Source organism: Eretmochelys imbricata, chromosome 2 (assembly GCF_965152235.1).
Source record: "Eretmochelys imbricata isolate rEreImb1 chromosome 2, rEreImb1.hap1, whole genome shotgun sequence".
Lineage (NCBI taxonomy): Eukaryota > Metazoa > Chordata > Testudines > Cheloniidae > Eretmochelys > Eretmochelys imbricata.
The window spans coordinates 83,175,813-83,194,735 of NC_135573.1; the positions used below are offsets into that span (position 1 = coordinate 83,175,813).

Consider the following 18,923-nt stretch of genomic DNA (forward strand, 5'->3'; position numbering starts at 1 on the left):
TATTACATTTTTAACATTTTTTATTAGTTTGGAAATAGTGTTAGAATTTTCATAGACATTGCTGTTGCTTTTATTTTGGCATAATTCTGAGTACTCACTTGAAGTCTAGTATTGGTGCTGTACAAGATCTACAGCTATTTGTATTGAGTGAAAACGGGCCAGTCTTTGAGATGTCCCAGCAAGGAGCTTCAGAATGTTCATTCAGGTAAGTTCATGGAGCACAAGGAGCAAAAAAGACATTTCACAGAAAGAAGGTTACCTGAATTGGGCTCATTGACTTCAATTGAAAAATTCTCAGATTCCATGGGAGCAGGATCAGCCTCTTGTATTATAGTACTATTTATATTCTTATTTGATGATAAATGAGATCTGGAGTGGGAATCTTAGGAAGCACACTTACTAATATGAGTAGCCCCCCTGAAGCCAATAGAACTACTCATCATGGTAACAAGCACTACACTTGATAGTAAGCGTTTGCATGATGGGTCTCTAATGTTTTAGATTTAACTTCTACTAATTATTCTACTCTTTATGCAGAGAGAACATGAAGTCGTGTTGGCTATTTCTGATATACCTGTTATGGCTGAGGGGCCATCAGTGTTCACCTATAAAGGAGGAGGAAATCAATCCATGGGAACACCTGAAAAGTACGTATGCTTTTACTATTAAGTATGGATTGAAAGCTCCTGGGCCCACTTCTGCAGTCAGATCTGCATGGGAGGACCTTTGCTCCCACACAGAGCCTCACTGAAGTCTATAGGGTTCGTTCTGCACAAAAGTCTGCCCATGCAGATCCAATTGCAAGTGTGGGGCCTTAAGATGTGTGACATTGATGGTTTCTAGTGATGCTGAAGTAAAGCACCCACAAAGCCTATTCATTATAAATTCCTATTTTAAGGGGGTCCATAAAAATTGAAACTAGTTATACAAGAGATCACTGAAGGGAGCTCATTTTTCCTTTTTATTTCTTATTTTCCAGGTATATTTTTTTTAAATAGTGTCCTTCTTAAATTACTGGAGTAAAATCTGAAAACTGAAAACTAAATTGAATTCAACAGGGTTTGGATTATTTTATTTTATTTGTTTAAACAACATTTTTCAAGTTTTCCAGAACAATAAAGCTCGACCCCTTTGCTGTTAAAAGTTACTAAAATGGTAAAAATACCTTGTTTTAAAAACATCGATAGTGTTTTGAAAGTGTTTTTATTTTGCCGTTTACTACGAAAAGGACCAGTTATGAACATATAAACCAGACTGAGGCAAAGAAACATACATATATCAAACAAAAAGTGAGGGGGAGAAAAGAATGATGTATGAAAGTGCATTTTATAATTTCATATGCGACATATACTTCACTTGTTTTCTGTAGTTCCCATTGATGTTGATGGGATTTCTGTACAGGGAACAAATGCATATTATGTCTCAAGCATGATAGCATGATTTTTGTTTTCAAAACATGGGCCAAACTGAGTTGCCATTGATGTTCAGCAGAAGCATGACAAAGCCCTATATTCTTATGGGAATTGAATTAAGATTCTTCTAAACTATATGTTTAAAAAAAAGTTAAGAGAAGTAGCTAGGATTAAAAATAAATATGTCAGCTAAGTAGAAACAGGTGGCTGAGGATTAACCTGAACTAGATCAAATTAAGCTACAATAGGAGCATATATCTGATCAACAGAAGGCTTTGGGCCAAATCCTTAGCTGGTGTAAGTCATCTTAGCTCCACTGACTTCAGCTTGCACCAGCTAAGGATATAGTCTTTTGTCTGCTTAGAAACGTAGAGCTGTTTAATTATCCCTTTCTATCAGAGTGCATTACAGCAATACAGCAATTAGGCCCCATTTTAAAATCAGGTTCGTTTTAAAATTTGGTCTGTTTTTTTTAGTTTTATCTGAAGTTGGTGAGAAATATGTAGACGAAGAGGTAAAGAAAGCTCTGATAGGCATTAAGCAGATGAAAGTTATGATGGAAAGAAATGAAGATAAACATGTACATCTGATGAAAACCTTGAAGAAGAGCAGTGGAGAAAAGCAGGTAACTGTAAATGGTAATTAAAATCTGAGGAATTGTATATGATCATTTTTACGTTGTTACTTGTCCCAATCAGAGACATTATGGACTAGGTCTTCACTTTGTGATATAGCCCTGTAGCAAAGCGAGTCTCCTCAGTGAGGCGCCTCCTGCTGGTCTTCTAGGAATTAGCTCTTTTCCAGCGTACAGAGCACCCTCTGCAGGCCAGTGTTTCTCCTGCTGCTGGCCCCGTGTCCCTCCCGGACCCCAGTGCCTCTTTACCTCAAGGTTCTTCCCCCAGCAGTATCCCCTTACTCTGGGTTTCCCTGCCCAGGGGAACCCCCAACCCTCTAAACCCACCTTGCCTCAGTGGTTACTGCCAGTCATCATCTAGCCCCCGGTCGCTGGGGCAGACTGCAGTGTAATGGCCACTCGTCACTGGCAAGGGGTTAGGACCTGCTGCCTTTGCCTATCTCCAGGCTGCCCCTCTGAAGCCCCAGTACCTTTTTCCCTTAAACAAGGCCTGCAGCCTGGGGTTTTACCAGGCTGGAGCTCCCCAGCTCCGTTTGCCCTTCCCCAAGGTACCTTTCTCCCAGGCAGCTAGCCCTTCCCACTCCAGGGCTAGAGTGAGAATCCTCCAGCTCCTGGCCCCCAGCCCTCTCATCAGCTGACTGAGCTAACCACAGCTGTGGCTGCTTCCCCAATCAGCCTAGCTTGGCTGCTTTTAACCCCTGTTCTCCAGGAGTGGGGCAGCCTCCCCACTACCAGCCTATAGTAAGAGGGGCACACTTTTATGCTCCCCATTGAGCAGCCCAGAAAAATCTGTGATTCAGGGAGTCAGTCTCCCTCCTGGTTTCTCCACGCTTCCAGGAAGGATGTAAACTGTATGCCTGGTGCACTGTATGCCTTCCGACATGGCAGCACAGCTACGCCACTGAGCACCTTCGGGAGATGGAGTCAAGGCTCTGCTCATTTCTGCCCCCTTCCACCGCTTCCCACCCACTTGCATGAGGGGATTGGGTCATAGCAGCTCTGCATAGCCTACTACTCCCAGAGCACTAGAAGGAGCAGTATGGCACACACTGCAAAGGGTGCCTTATGTCCCTTTACTCCCAGGTACTGGAACACAAGATGAGCCACACTCTGGCCCTATACAATTACATTTCAGTATTATTTAGAATACTAACTCTCATATTTGCCAATTTCTTTGGGAAGAAGACTAGGTGTTCCCATATGTATGTTTGCAAAATAGGGATCCAATTGTAATGGGGCCCTCTGGGTGCTAGAAAAATATAAATAGTAAATGATAATATTGTGCACATATCTGTTGGACAATTATAACATCTTTCAAGTTTTGTTGTATTATTAATTATTGGCATAAACTATCTGTGAACTTTCCCTTTGACTCATAGTATGGGATTTGTCATCCGCATCACATAATACTACATTTTGCTCACTGATTTGGGGACTGAAACATTTTAAAAAGTAGACCAACAAATGACATAAGTATTCTTGTTCATGTACCAATATCCTGATTTATGTGAATTCATAAGAAGAACAATTATTCCAAAATTTCTGTGCAAATACAAAACCATTCACATGAATGGTTGTGAAGGGTAAATGAAATGTGGCACAACACTCCTGAGCCAAAGCTGGCACTGGGTTTGCAGTATTTGATCAGCTTTAGTTGTGGCCCTAATTTGTCTACAGATACCGTCCGCCAGCAGTGACTGGCTTGCTCAGATACTCAAGATGAGAAAGTCCAAACCATTATATAGTTTAGGATTCCTTAGTTCAAACCTGACAATTCAAAGCCCTGTTCCCAAACTGGATGAGCATCGTTTGCACTCAAAGTCCAGAAGCATTACTTCATTCAAGTCACATTCAAGAGTAATGAAAATATATAAGGATTAATAGAGCTTTCATGAAACAAAACATTTCATGAAGTTAGAAAAAGGGCAGGTCAGCAACAATAAAAAAGGTTAAATAGGCAAGTCATTATACAAGGCATAATTACACTGAAGTGGACTCCCTCCATGGGTTTATAAACCCACAGATAAGGAGCTCTGAATTGGAAGTGGGGTGTCATGAATTTACAATCTAAAAGGATGTAGTCTCTAAAGGGAGCCATTGCTTTACAATGTTATCTCCTCTCAGAGCTGATTGTGCATATCCAGGCTGTCCCTCAAGTAGCCTTGGGAAATGAGAGTCCTGCAGTAAATGCAGCCATTAGACTCTGCTGGTGGAACTGAAAGATACTATTGCAGAGAGAATGATCTGACTGTGTAACTGTGTGCTGTGCTGCATAAAGTATTCAACATACTGTTTATTCTGATGATCATGATTTTATTTACAAAGCAATCCTTCCCCACCAACCAAGGCTACGTTAAAATATAGCACGAACGAGGACACATAAAACAAATAATATAAATACAAGAGCTGTTAACCCCCCTTCTTCCCCCAGAATGTTTTACAGTGTATACAAGTTCTTTTTCAAGGACCTTGTCCCCATTGTAATGAGCCAACTGTCTCCTGCTGCCAGAATCCAGAAAGGAACAAGCCTGGCTAATAAATAAGTTAAAGGGAGCATGTGTACTTCTGAAGGACCTGGAGTTTTGTTTGGAAATATTAAGAAGTGCACTGCACTGGCAGAGAGAGGCCACCCACCTCTAACCCCTGTCTGGTGCTGAGAGCTTTCCCTTCTGTTCCAGTGTCAGCTTCATTTTGAAGTGCTTATCCTAATCAGTGCTTGGCTTTGTGCTCTAACACATGTAGAATGAAGCATAAATTAGAACAAACCCTATAGAAAGTACCATGCATCTGTGCAGTGCAGAAAGAGCTCCTAACATCTGGCAAATGGTAGGGGAAGAAATGCTGTCACTCCAGGCTTTTAATCAATAAAAGCCAATAGAGGGGAAATTCAATACTTATCCATATTTCTTTATTAAAAAAGGAGTTTACAGACAGCAGGAGCTTAGATCACTGAAATATTTGGGCTAAAGGAATGCAGTATTAACAAATGGAACAAAAGGGAATATTAGCTAAATGGGAAAGTGCTCTGGAATACTATATGGGAAAATAAAGATTTGAGGTTATAGGCATGAGGGGCTGAACTGGGGCCTCTCCATAGCCTTGGCCTCAGCATACCCTCTGAGATAGAAATGGATCTCAGAGATCTACCGGGTTTCTTAGGCTCTGTCCGCTAAGGGTAAGACATCAGGGAAACTATGTAAGAGAAAGTGTACAGAGTTTTCAGCCTCCTCCACATGCAATTCAGGCAGAGGGACTATCTGGCCCTTTGTTAGGGACAAAGGATAAACCACAAATAACTACAGGGAACTTAATTACTGGTGGGCTGGGATGAGTGTTTCACTAATGTGAAAACTGGAATTAATTAAATGTAGTGAACAAATTGTGACCCTTTTTCTCAATTAGGAGGCTCTGCAGCTTATGGATGAAGTGAAAGAACAATTAGAGGAAGAAGAAAGACAATGTCAGGTGTCTCTGAGAAATCTCTGGGATGAATGTAAAACTTGTTTAGAAAGTAACTGCATGAGATTTTATACAACCTGCCAGCACAGTTTGTCAACATTTACAAGTAAGGTAAGAAGAAAGTCAGCCTCTGGCAAGCAATCTTCCTTTAGTTGCCTCTTAACCTAACCCTTTTAAGTGAGCATATCTTGTTTTCTCAAATGGGAAGATATGCCATTAGTATTGGATTATCAAAAACAATTTTATATTGGGATCTGGAACCATGGATTTGGGCGGAACAGATCTCATTTGGCTTCAGATCACTGCACATTGAGCCTGTTCTGTGACACTGGTGTAACTCTGAAGTGACTCCACTGAAATCAATGGAGTAGAATCATAGAATCATAGAATAACAGAGTTGGAAGGGACCTCTGGAGGCCATCTAGTCCAACCCCCTGCCCAGAGCAGGACCAATCCCAACTAAATCATCCCAGCCAGGGCTTTGTCAAGCCTGACCTTAAAAACTTCTAAGGAAGGGGATTCCACCACCTCCCTAGGTAACGCATTCCAGTGTTTCACCACCCTCCTAGTGAAAAAGTTTTTCCTAATATCCAACCTAAACCTCCCCCACTGCAACTTGAGACCATTACTCCTTGTCCTGTCATCTGCTATCACTGAGAATAGTCTAGATCCATCCTCTGGGATCCACCTTTCAGGTAGTTAAAAGCAGCTATCAAATCCCCCCTCATTCTTCTCTTCCGTAGACTAAACAATCCCAGTTCCCTCAGCCTCTCCTCATAACTCATGTGTTCCAGTCCCCTAATCATTTTTGTTGCCCTTCGCTGGACTCTCTCCAATTTCTCCACATCCTTCTTGTAGTGTGGGGCCCAAAACTGGACACAGTACTCCAGTTGAGGCCTCACCAATGTCGAATAGAGGGGAACAATCACGTCCCTCGATCTGCTGGCAATGCCCCTACTTATACACCCCAAAATGCCATTGGCCTTCTTGGCAACAAGGGCACACTGTTGACTCATATCCAGCTTCTTGTCCACTGTCACCCCTAGGTCCTACTCCACTGAGTAATTTGCTTCAGTGGAGTTACTCCAGATTTATAATGATGCAACCCACAGTACAATTTGAGTTAAGATGTTCAGTAATTATTGGTACTATGTGTGAAAAATGCCACAATTTTTGTTTTTCTTCTGAGATACAGTACATCTTAAACTGTGGTTATGATCAGTAAAGTGACCATTTAAAAAATTGCCTCTTCCTACACAGCAGCTGTCCTTCATGTGTTTATTCCATGTCATATCTACTACTTTTGAAGCAAAGATACATTTTTTACTACTCTTAACTCCTGTTAGCAGTTCAGAGCCAACACACTTCTGAGAGAAAGGATAGATTCTTTCTTGGCGTGTTCATCATCAACAGAATTGTGATCTAAATTCTAATTGCAAAATCTTTATCTCAAAGCATACATTTTAATTACACCTTAACTTCACCGGAATACACCTCAATTGAGTCAGAGTTATTAATGATAATGCATGTCAAGGTTCCTTCCGCACTCTGAACTCTAGGGTACAGATGTGGGGACCTGCATGAAAGACCCCCTAAGCTTATTCTTACCAGCTTAGGTTAAAAACTTCCCCAAGGTACAAACTTTGCCTTGTCCTTGAACCCTATGCTGCCACCACCAAGCGTGTTAAACAGGGAAAGAGCCCACTTGGAAATGTCTTCCCCCCCAAGCCCTACACCCCCTTTCCTGAGGAAGGCTTGATAAAAATCCTCACCAATTTGTACAGGTGAACACAGACCCAAACCCTTGGATGTTAAGAACAATGAAAAATCAAGCAGGTTCTTAAAAGAAGAATATTGATTAAAGAAAAGGTAAGAGAATCACCTCTGTAAAATCAGGATGGTAAATAACTTACAGAGTAATCAGATTCAAAACATAGAGAATCCCTCTAGGCAAAACCTTAAGTTACAAAAAGACACAAAAACAGGAATATACATTCCATTCAGCACAGTGTATTTTATCAGCCATTAAACAAAAGGAAATCTAACGCATTTCTAGCTAGGTTACTTCCTAACTTTACAGAAGTTCTGAGTCTGCATTCCTGATCTGTTCCCAGCAAAAGCATCACACAGACAGACAGACCCTTTGTTCCCCCCCCCTCCCAATTTGAAAGTACCTTGTCTCCTCATTGGTCATTTTGGTCAGGTGCCAGCGAGGTTATCTTAGCTTCTTAACCCTTTACAGGTGAAAGGGTTTTGCCTCTGGCCAGGAGGGATTTTATAGCACTGTATACAGAAAGGTGGTTACCCTTCCCTTTATTTTTATGACAATGCACAACTCAGAAAGAATACAGTTTGCCTTTCAACTCTGAGGGCAAGTTTGCTATTTATTTTTTACTGGTTAAAAGATCACAGTTGCTCTGAAAGGCACTGAGAGACAATAAACTTGAAACCCCATCATGCCATTTTTACAAAGTAATTTTTTTAGAGTCATATCATACTTTAAATACACACATGCTGTAGCATCATGCTGTCTTTGGCATTATTTTGGTAATCTCCACAGTGAACTCCATGGGTTCTATGAAGCCCTCACATTGATAGTTGTAATGACAAACTTATATTTAAACTTATAAATTTAAAAACAAGGAAGAAGTGTATTTGAGGCCAAATTCCGAAGACTTTACTTAGTTCTTTCGTGGACCAACCATCCACTGATTTCAAAGGTTGTAGCTTGAGTAAGAACTTGAGGGTTTGGGCCTTGGTGAGAGAATTGTTGATGTCTGAATAGCAGAGAAAGAACAATTGCCTTCTGTTCAACATGTATTTACTACATTACTATAATGCAGCTCACAAAGGTGTTTCCCAGATGAAGACCAAAGTATTTGTTAGGTGATGCCCAAATTTAATTTTGCGGCCGTGTCGCAACTATTAACAAGAACCTAATGGCTCAGTAGATTAGAGGCCAACTGGTTCAAAGACTGGCATCCTCTTTAGTGGGGATTTAGTGTAAATATTAACACCATGTAGACTAATTTCGCAATAGTCTTTAGAATATAGGCTATAATTTGGAAAATGGACCAGATATCAGGGATGCATCCCCTTCATCTCTATGAGCATTTGAAGAAATTCTTTATAGCTGCTGCCCTGAGACGATGAAGGTCTGATAACTTGTCTGACAGCCAATATATTTCTGCATATACAGGTTGAAGATTTTTTCAGGAAAATGTCTCCTTTGACTTTTACTTTTCATGAGGATCAAGGAAAAGACCTTCAGTTAAATGAAAAGCCCGAGAAGGAAGATGCCCAGTTAGTACAAATGGAAGATTTATTTAGCCAGCTGTTATCGGATGTGAGCACAATATTTGATAAAAGCTTTGCTTTTTTCAAAAAGATACAAAAAGAATTTGATCAATCTTTTCAAATATATTTCATGTCTGATCTGGACTTAACTGAGCCCTACTATACGCCTGCTTTCCCTGAGGAGCCTATGAGAAATAGTGGTTTTCAGAAAGACTGGGGTATGCCAGGCTTCCTTCAGATATTTTTTGACTTCAGCAAGACTCTGTTTGAAGGTGTCAGCGAGGTGATTACTGAAGCATTTGATGAATACACAGACAGTACAAGAGATTTGCCAGAACAAGCCAAAGGCAAGTGTGAGAAGAAGTTAAAACAGACCTTGGTACCAATAACATCAAACTTTCACAAGTGTTAGCAATAGTTATTAAATGGTTAGCAATTCAGTTTGAGGATATAAATAGCATAACACATGTTGTGTGAAGGTCTGAAAGCCCTCTTGGATAAGGTGACCAGATGTCCTGTTTTTAAAGGGACAGTCCTGTATTTAAGCCCTCCTGCAGGTGTCCCAACTTTTTCTTTAAAATGGGCAAATTGTCCCATATTTTCTGTATCCCCCTCTCATCAGTACTGGTGGGTCCTGCTGCTGGCTGGATCCCTGCTCACCAGCCATCCGCCCACCAGTGATGAGTGGGGGTGTCCAGTGGCCAACAATGGGGGTGGGTGTGCAAGGCTGGTGGCAGGGCAAAGCTGCAGCGTGCAGGGCCGGCCACTCCCCCTGCTGGTCCATCAGCTCAGCCCCCGCTGTGTGCTGGCTCTCAGCCAGCAGGGCCCCCCACCGTCCTGTTTCTGGACGGCACTGGCTGCGAGCTGCGGTGGCTGGTGAGTATGGGCAGGCGCCAGGCGGCAGCTGGTTACATGTCACCTCTGCTGCCCACCCCTTAGCCCTTTGGGTGCTCCCCCTCTTGCTGTCCTCTCCCTGCTTTGCCCCTTCACCTCCCCTGCACCCCCCAACCCCACTGCTCCTCCATTTTCTCCGGTGGGGCGCATCCCACTCCCAGTGCTGTGCGGAGAACCAGCCCCTGGTCAGATCACTCAACTCACCAACAGCCTGGCCGGCAGGCTCCTTCCTTCCCCACTGCCTCTGGCTGGGCCAGGAACCTGGGAAAGCCCAAGACCCTCCATCCCAGGACGCTGGCCATAAGGAGCCAAGCCCTGCATGTGCCAAAGCCCCACACAGCGCTGGCACGGGGAAGCTTCTTCACCCCTCAGCTAAGCTCTGGAGTGGCGAGGGGGAAAGGGGTTTCGGGGCGGGAAGCGATTTCCAGCCTGTTTGCGCCCCGACCCTGCAGGCTCCACAGCAGCCCCCCAGGCAGGGGCTTAGCACCCTCTTCACCCCCCAACCCCCTGCCCTAGGTCCTGCACCCCAGGGAGTGTAGGGCTGCTTCGTCGCCTAGGCACCCTCGCCTGCTGAGCCACCTCTCTGGTGGGGTTCGCTGAATCCCCTGCAGTCAGTTTCCCTGGGCCCTGATGCACAATGCATCCTTAGGGCTTAACTCCTTCCTGCCCATGCTATAGCCAGGGGACAGGATGTGGCTAGGTTATGTCGGTGGCCAGCAGCAGCCTGGAGGTGTTAGCTGCCTTTTGACACTGTGCGGGCAGGGAAGGACAAGCTGATTCCAGCCACAGGGGAGTGGGGGCAGGGGGGAGAGATGAGCTCTGCAAAGACACAGGCCAAGTCATCCCTTCCCCCCTTTCCCTGTCGTTGGAAGGAGCTCCCATCCCTTCCCTCCCGCAAAGTGCCAAAAGGCTGCTGCTGGCCACATTCTGGTGTGAACCCTGGCAGAAATTGGCGGTGGGGGTGGAGGGTATGTGACCCTGTGTTCCCCCCACTTGTTGCCTTGGGAAGATGTGGTGCCAGGTACCAGGAGAGGAGGGTCTGTCCCGGGGGCCCAGCCAGGCGTGGAGGGCGGAGAGCACCAGGCAGGGAGGGTCAGGTAGGTCGGTCACCCCCACTTTGTGTGAGAGAGGTATATGGGCGTGTGTGTGTGTCACCTCTCCCTGTGTGAACCCTACAGCCTTAAAGATAAGAAAGCAAATAAAAAGAATCCAGCTACGCAGTATTTCTTTTTAACAGGGGCTCAGTCAACTTGATGTTAAATTGAATGTTTGTACTGCATAGTTCTGATTGATTGCCGTTGAACTCACTTGAATATGAGTAATTTTACCAAGTGTCCCATATTCAGAATAGGGAAATATGGTCACCCTACTCTTGGATAAGCAGATATGGGTCAAACATAACTTTATTGGCCAAATTAAAATTTGGAATAATAAAATAAAAAGACAGAATTCCACATCTCCATGTCCATAGAATGCTATTTTAGGGCTTATGCTACTGTCTCCACAGAGCCTGATTCCTATAATAATTCTCAAAGCATTTGCAGGACTTCCTGGGTGTTCAGTGCAGATATGGATTTTCATGTGGCTGACTGACAAATCTGATCTTAACATTAGTCAGCAAGAACCGCATATTGTGCTGATGTGCTTCTATTGCTCCTAAAAGGTTAAGACATGTCACCAGCCACAAAAAGTCAGGAAACAGATGCGTCAGTCAGCTGTGAGACCAGCTTGTAGCTGTAATAGGCACCTAATGTGCCAACAAGACACGAAGACATGAAGTGCTCCAGCAAATGGGAAGAATTCCATTTAGGACAGCTAAGGTTGTTTTTGAGGGGATGACAATGGTTTTCAAGGGTGGGGGGTGGAGGAGAGCATCAGAAGACAGGCTGTTGACAGCACCTGCACTCCATTTATAACCATGCAGAGGAGATAATCCAACTTTCAGCAGCAGGTTTCAGAGTAGCAGCCATGTTAGTCTGTATCTGCAAAAAGAACAGGAGTACTTGTGGCACCTTAGAGACTAACCAATTTATTAGAGCATAAGCTTTTGTGGGCTACAGCCCACTTCATCGGACGCATAGAATGGAACATATAGTAAGAAGATATACATATATATATATATAGAGAGAGAGAGAGAGAGAGAAGGTGGAAGTTGCCATACAAACTGCAAGAAGCTAATTAATTAAGATGAGCTATTATCAGCAGGAGAAAAAAAAACTTTTGTAGTGATAATCAAGATGGCCCATTTAGACAGTAGACAAGAAGGTGTGAGGATACTTAACTTAGGGAAATAGATTCAACATGTGTAATGAGTCTGGGAGTGGCTGAGTCATTACACATATTGAATCCCTTATTTTGAATAACACATATTGAATATCCTTTATTCAGAGCAAACAACTATGGAAGATATTAGTTTTTGAAAGGAAATTTCAAATGAAAGTACATAACTCAGAAAAGTATCAGTGCATGGACTCTCTTTTGCAGCCCATGAATATGAATAGGTATGAACTCCCTGACAGCTTTTTTCTTTAAATAGAAAAGAAAGGGAAAAATATTCCAGATATACTACTACAAGGAAAACTAAGCTCTCTAAAAAGAAAAAGGAGCTTTAATTTTAATTGACACCATCTTGAGTCCAAAATATGAAAGAATTTCAAGAGTACATATAAAAATATTCTTTATATTTTAATAATGTTAAGGGAGAAACAATCATTATTTAAACTAAATATATGCTAGTACTTGTCTAAAAAGAAAATCCCTTATTTTAAAAAAAAAGATAGATTATGCTACAGCAGTGGTTCTCAATCTTTCCATATCATGACCGCATATTATCACAGAAATCAGTTTTGTGAGCCCACTCTCATCTAGCAGTAAATAAAGGCACAGTGGTTGCAACCCCTCTTGACCAGTTAATTACATCCTTGGAAGTCGCAACCTGCAGATTGAGAACCATGTTCTACAGTAATAGTCCAAAACACTATAGGTAGTGTTTTGGACTCTTCATGCAGAATAATTTGGTATATTTTTATAAGGGATCATATGATAGTGACACATACTGTTTCAAGGGGAGCATGCTTTGGTTACTATTATTCTGTTCTTATGCTCACTCATTTTGAATTCAGGCCTGGAAGTTTTATTTTTTTAAAAAAAATGGAGTAGGAAACAGCAATAAGAAGATATCAACAGGCCCCTAACTTCAGTTGGCTCACTTTATACTGTATATTCACTCTAGATTCTGACAAAAGTGGCATGTTTTCAAAGATCATACCAGGACACAAGAGAGCTCTGTGTAAAGAGCTCCGTCAGAATTCATCAGGATGCCCACAGTTTCATGAGAGATGCCAGAAATGTCAGGATAACCTGATGAGAGGTAAATAGTTATTTTCTAGTTTGTTTCTCTAATACCTTGTCCATGATAAAGCAGTGACCTTTCCTTTTGTTTTGTTTTTTTTTTGCAGATATTGGTGCTATAATTTTCTACTGTCCTATTTACATATTTTTGGAATTAAGTTTCAGCTTCTGCAGATTTACTATTACTGTGAATTCAAAAGCAACAGAGTTGATGCAAATGATTTAATTTACCCTTCCCCAATGTCTCCACACAGTGTCAGTATAACTCAGTTGTTAACACTCTTGCCTCATTTCCAAAGTGATGTTCCACAGCAAGATAGTATGTATTTTATTGGTAAAGATACCAGCCTCCAGAGAAAACAAGGGGCCAGATTGTGATTGGCCCTGCCTGGGTGCAAAATTGCAGAGGGGGTACAAGGTGATTCTAAACCGTCCCATGCTCCATGTACTCTGGCACAGGGCCAGATGTAATTTCACTTGGGATTCATTTCACCAAAGGGAAAGTGAGGGCTGAATGAGCCATGACTACACCTTGTTTTCTTCACCAGCCAGCAGAGCTGAGCTGGTGAGTGGAAATGAGGAGGGCACATTGTACCAAGTAAAAGGGTGGCAGAGCTCTGGCACACTCTCCAAGAGACTTTAGAGGAATTCTGGCTGAATCAGCCAGAATTGCTATGCAGACTCCTGCTGCTGGGTGGTAAGTCTGTAGCCACCCCACCCCATCTTCTCCCAAACTAGTGGTGCCTTAAAAACCACAGTGATGCCTTATAAGCACCCCCCTCTGTAATTAAAAATACAGCAATCCAAAATACTGAATGAGAAACAAGAAATACAAATGTGACTGATCAGTTTGAGAGACTTCACTGGGAGTTTTAATGATGCTAGAATTGGGCCAATTTTATTTACTAGCACAGAAGTTAAAATGATAGTCACAAAGAGTTCTCTGAAGGGGTTTTTAATGGTACATTGTGGGCCAAATTCTAATTTCATGTGCAATGAGCATAGCTGTTTACAGAACCTAAAAAGCTACCATTATGCTTACATCTACAAGTTCAGTAACAGATTAATCTAGTTACATACTAATGTTTGGTTTCAGAGTAACAGCCGTGTTAGTCTGTATTCGCAAAAAGAAAAGGAGTACTTGTGGCACCTTGGAGGCTAACCAATTTATTTGAGCATAAGCTTTCATGAGCTACAGCTCACTTCATCGGATGCATACTGTGGAAAATACAGAAGATGTTTTTATACACACAAACCATGAAAAAATGGGTGTTTATCACTACAAAAGGTTTTCTCTCCCCCACCCCACTCTCCTGCTGGTAATAGCTTATCTAAAGTGATCACTCTCCTTACAATGTGTATGATAATCAAGGTGGGCCATTTCCAGCACAAATCCAGGGTTTAACAAGAAGGTCTGAGGAACGGGGGGGGGGGGGGGGAGGGTTGGTAGGAAAAAACAAGGGGAAATAGATTACCTTGCATAATGACTTAGCCACTCCCAGTCTCTATTCAAGCCTAAGTTAATTGTATCCAATTTGCAAATGAATTCCAATTCAGCAGTCTCTTGCTGGAGTCTGGTTTTGAAGTTTTTCTGTTGTAATATCTCAACTTTCATGTCTGTAATTGCATGACCAGAGAGATTAAAGTGTTCTCCGACTGGTTTATGAATGTTATAATTCTTGACATCTGATTGGTGTCCATTTATTCTTTTACGTAGAGACTGTCCAGTTTGACCAATGTACATGGCAGAGGGGCATTGCTGGCACATGATGGCATATATCACATTGGTAGATGTGCAGGTGAACGAGCCTCTGATAGTGTGGTTGATGTTATTAGGGCCTGTGATGGTGTCCCTGAATAGATATGTGGGCACAGTTGGCAACGGGCTTTGTTGCAAGGATAGGTTTCTGGGTTAGTGGTTCTGTTGTGTGGTATGTGGTTGCTGGTGAGTATTTGCTTCAGGTTGGGGGGCTGTCTGTAGGCAAGGACTGGCCTGTCTCCCAAGATTTGTGAGAGTGTTGGGTCATCCTTCAGGATAGGTTGTAGATCCCTGATAATGCGTTGGAGGGGTTTTAGTTGGGGGCTGAAGGTGACGGCTAGTGGCGTTCTGTTATTTTCTTTGTTAGGCCTGTCCTGTAGTAGGTGACTTCTGGGAAATCTTGGGAGACTGGCCTGTCCTTGCCTACAGAGCTTATGCTCAAATAAATTGGTTAGTCTCTAAGGTGCCACAAGTACTCCTTTTCTTTATACTAATGTTTATTGCTCCTCTGAAATAAAATTAGGCCTTAAAATTCAACAGTAATAAAAGCTAACAGCATGTATTATAGGCTCACTGGCAATGAACAGATAAAGAGCTACAGGCAATTAAAGGAAATGATAGCCAATTTATACACTAACATAAATCTCTATATGTAGTAATGGTAAGGTTTTTATTTAGCATACTACTGTGTCCACTTACCATAAAGGATAAGTGACTCTAGGTGTCATGTATCTAACCCAAACTCATTGAAATATTTCAGCAAAAATTACCTTGGATTTTTTTTTTTTAAAACCCACACTAGAAATAAAACCTATATATGTACTTTTATACACATACATAAGTGTAAAAAATGAATGCTTTCCAATAAAGTTTGATATCTGTTTGTTTTTTAACCAGACTGTCCAAACGTTCCTGAACTACACATAAAGTTTGATGAAGCCTTTAAGCTCGTTAATGTCTCGGGTGAACAGTATGAGCAGATCCTCCAGGTCATTCAGCGTCACACAGAAGACACTTCCTACTTGTTGGGCAAAATGAAAGAAAGGTTCGGGTGGGTGTCAGAACTATCCAACTTGACCATCGGATCAGAAAACATTTTCAATATAGTAAAGGTAAAGAAAGGCTAGTTATTAAAAGGGAAGTAACTATTGCACAGTGATGTCTGTGCTCTATATTTCACTCACACTTAGCTTCAGGACAAGTTGGGAGGATAGTGTGTGTTTTGTGTGTTATTTTTGGTCTTTAAAACATCAGGCTCTTACTAAGGTTGATTTTAAGTATACTTGATAATCCCTTGATGATCTGAAACTCCAGAGATTAGAAACTATTCTACTCTAAATCCTTTTAGTATGATGGATAACTGACAGGGCCAACCTATATCACTGCCTGACAAAAGTAAATTGGCACTAACAGGTTTGGTTGCCCCCAGATTACCTTTCCAGAAGAAGAGAGGCTCTTCCAAGGGGTAACACAGAACACATACATCTTTATTAGATCGGTATAACAAAATTAGAGCTCCAAGTATCGAAAATGTAAAGAATTTTATTACAACATAGGTTGTATGGCACACAGAAATAATCCAGTAAATACCTTATAAATAACCAGAGATCTTTACACAGTGATAAAACAAGAATAAATAATGCTAACTTGTACTGGTATAGGGACAGATCCTTCTCTCTTTTTGCAAAGCACCGCTGTCAGCCTGCTGTTATCTCAACATTGATTCTATGTAGAATCATTGGCTATGCCACTACCACTGCACAGAGAGAACATACTCTTTCCTCCATAGCATCTCTCAGGACTAGGCTCATATTTTTCCCAGTATTATATGGTTTCATCATGTAAAAAAAATGTGACTGTATTCCAGTTTCTGAAGGCTTTAGTCCTGAGATAACCCCTCAAACTGGTAGACTCAATATAGTACAGTTGCCTTTTGTTTAAGAAAAATGGAAAAACAGGAACACAGAGGACAAACAATACTTCTGAATACTTACAATTTTTTCAGCCTGACTTCAAATTGTCTGCTTTGGGAAATACAGAGGCAAAACTCGAATGTGATTCTGTAAACATGCCAGCACGAGTAACTAATCACATGAATCACGGAATCATAGAATCATAGAATATCAGGGTTGGAGGGGACCTCAGAAGGTCATCTAGTCCAACCCCTGCTCAAAGCAGGACCAATCCCCAACTAAATCATCCCAGCCAGGGCTTTGTCAAGCCTGATCTTAAAAACTTCTAAGGAAGGAGATTCTACCACCTCCCTAGGTAACGCATTCCAGTGTTTCACCACCCTCCTAGTGAAAAAGTTTTTCCTAATATCCAACCTAAACCTCCCCCACTGCAACTTGAGACCATTACTCCTTGTCCTGTCCTCTTCTACCACTGAGAATAGTCTAGAACCATCCTCTCTGGAACCACCTCTCAGGTAGTTGAAAGCAGCTATCAAATCCCCCCTCATTCTTCTCTTCCGCAAACTAAACAATCCCAGTTCCCTCAGCCTCTCCTCATAAGTCATGTGTTCCAGACCCCTAATCATTTTTGTTGCCCATCCATTGAATCATCCATTGAAATTAATAAAATGACTCCTGTACACCTATATGTTTGCAATTTGGGGCCCTCATTGTCATGAGTCTAAGAAATAACAGGACAATACTTAGCATGAATAAAGCACTGTACAAACACTAATGTGCACATCTCCACCATGGTGGTGCAGTGCATTACTGCCACACCTGCTTCCCCCCACCCCCCACCCAGCCAAAATATATATTGACATGAACCTAAAAAGCTACTGCTCACTTCAGAAGAAAGCCAATGGATGGAAACACCCATGTTTTAAAAGGCCCTCACTTTTCATTTTTCATTCTAAAAGTGAGAGGATGCAAAACAGGTATTAACAAATTGACAAAGTGTACTGGGTTACAGTAACTAAACTAGGTTGTTCTATTTCAGGTGTCACCAAGTATCCAAGGAGCAGATTCTTCCAGTCTGAATGAAACAGTGGTAGATGTGAATATTCTGACTTCACCTACTTTCACAATTAAGGTTCCTCATGATTTAGTTATAGGGAGCTCTGAGTTCATTGAATATGTAGCTGCGAAAGCTTTGCAACTTTACAAGCAGACTTTTTAAGGACGGTATGTTGTTTCTCTTTGTATAGTGAACTTAAAACGTAGTAGCATCCATCTATTCTTTTCTGCATTGCAACGGCTTTAAACTGGAATAGGATTAGGTCCATGATACAGTCTATGCCTGTCTCTCCATTTGATAGATGGAAGATAAAAGTGGTATGAAAAATAAAACCAAATGCTCAGTGTTTTGGTCTTTAAAATTCAGACCTGTCATGCTAATATCCATAGACCACACTTATTTATATATTAGATCCTCAAGCTCTAAGTAATATCTAGGACAAGATAATACTGAGGCAAGTGTTCTGTCCAAAGATAACTGTGTCACAACTACAGAACAGCATGCTAGGGCTCTGGCATTAGATACCATGCCTTCACGTCCATTAATCAAAGATAAAAGACTGCTAATTAGTCTGATCATAGTTTAGGTCATCTTGCTGTGCTTGACACTTGTTAAACATAGAGAGGACAAATTCAGAACAGATGTAGTGACTTGTAACAGCTCATTATAATATTGTGCCATACAATCTTGGGATAAATACTGCTCTCTAACTAATGGGCATATTTTAGATTCACATGCAAAGGGGAAGCTTCACATGTTTCCTCCCACCATCTGTGTGGAAGGAAGCTTGGCCATCCTCCCTCCTCTGGGTCTCACAGAGGCTACACTGCAGGTTTAGGGATGTCCAGGAGGGAAGGGCAGGCTGGAAAGATGCATAATGTTCTCTAACCCCAAGGAGAACATCCGGAAAAGATACCTATTACTTCTTCCGTGGAGCCCAACCATCCTCTGCACCCACGGATGTTCCTGCACTGTTCCAATGAAGTCACACTGAGAGACGGACCTGCTCAGGGCCAGATCCTCTGTGAAGGCACAGGCCTCTATGCAAATAAACCTGGCATCCCATGGATCCACTAAGAAAGCATTAGCCTGGGGCAGGTTCTGTGACCTTTGGCTAGGAATGAGGTGGGAGCGGAGGGCAAACCCT

At 42.0% G+C, this 18,923-nt stretch overlaps 1 protein-coding gene across 1 annotated transcript; it reads left to right on the forward strand.

The window, feature by feature from the left end:
- The first annotated feature begins 544 nt into the window (after positions 1 to 544).
- On the forward strand, positions 545 to 17,938 carry CLUL1 (clusterin like 1). Its single transcript, XM_077808691.1, has 7 exons — positions 545 to 647; positions 1,889 to 2,037; positions 5,449 to 5,616; positions 8,705 to 9,149; positions 12,929 to 13,066; positions 15,704 to 15,918; positions 17,759 to 17,938. The coding sequence occupies exons 1-7, from the start codon at positions 545 to 547 to the stop codon at positions 17,936 to 17,938; spliced, it is 1,398 nt and encodes a 465-aa protein (XP_077664817.1).
- The last annotated feature ends 985 nt before the right edge of the window (positions 17,939 to 18,923 follow it).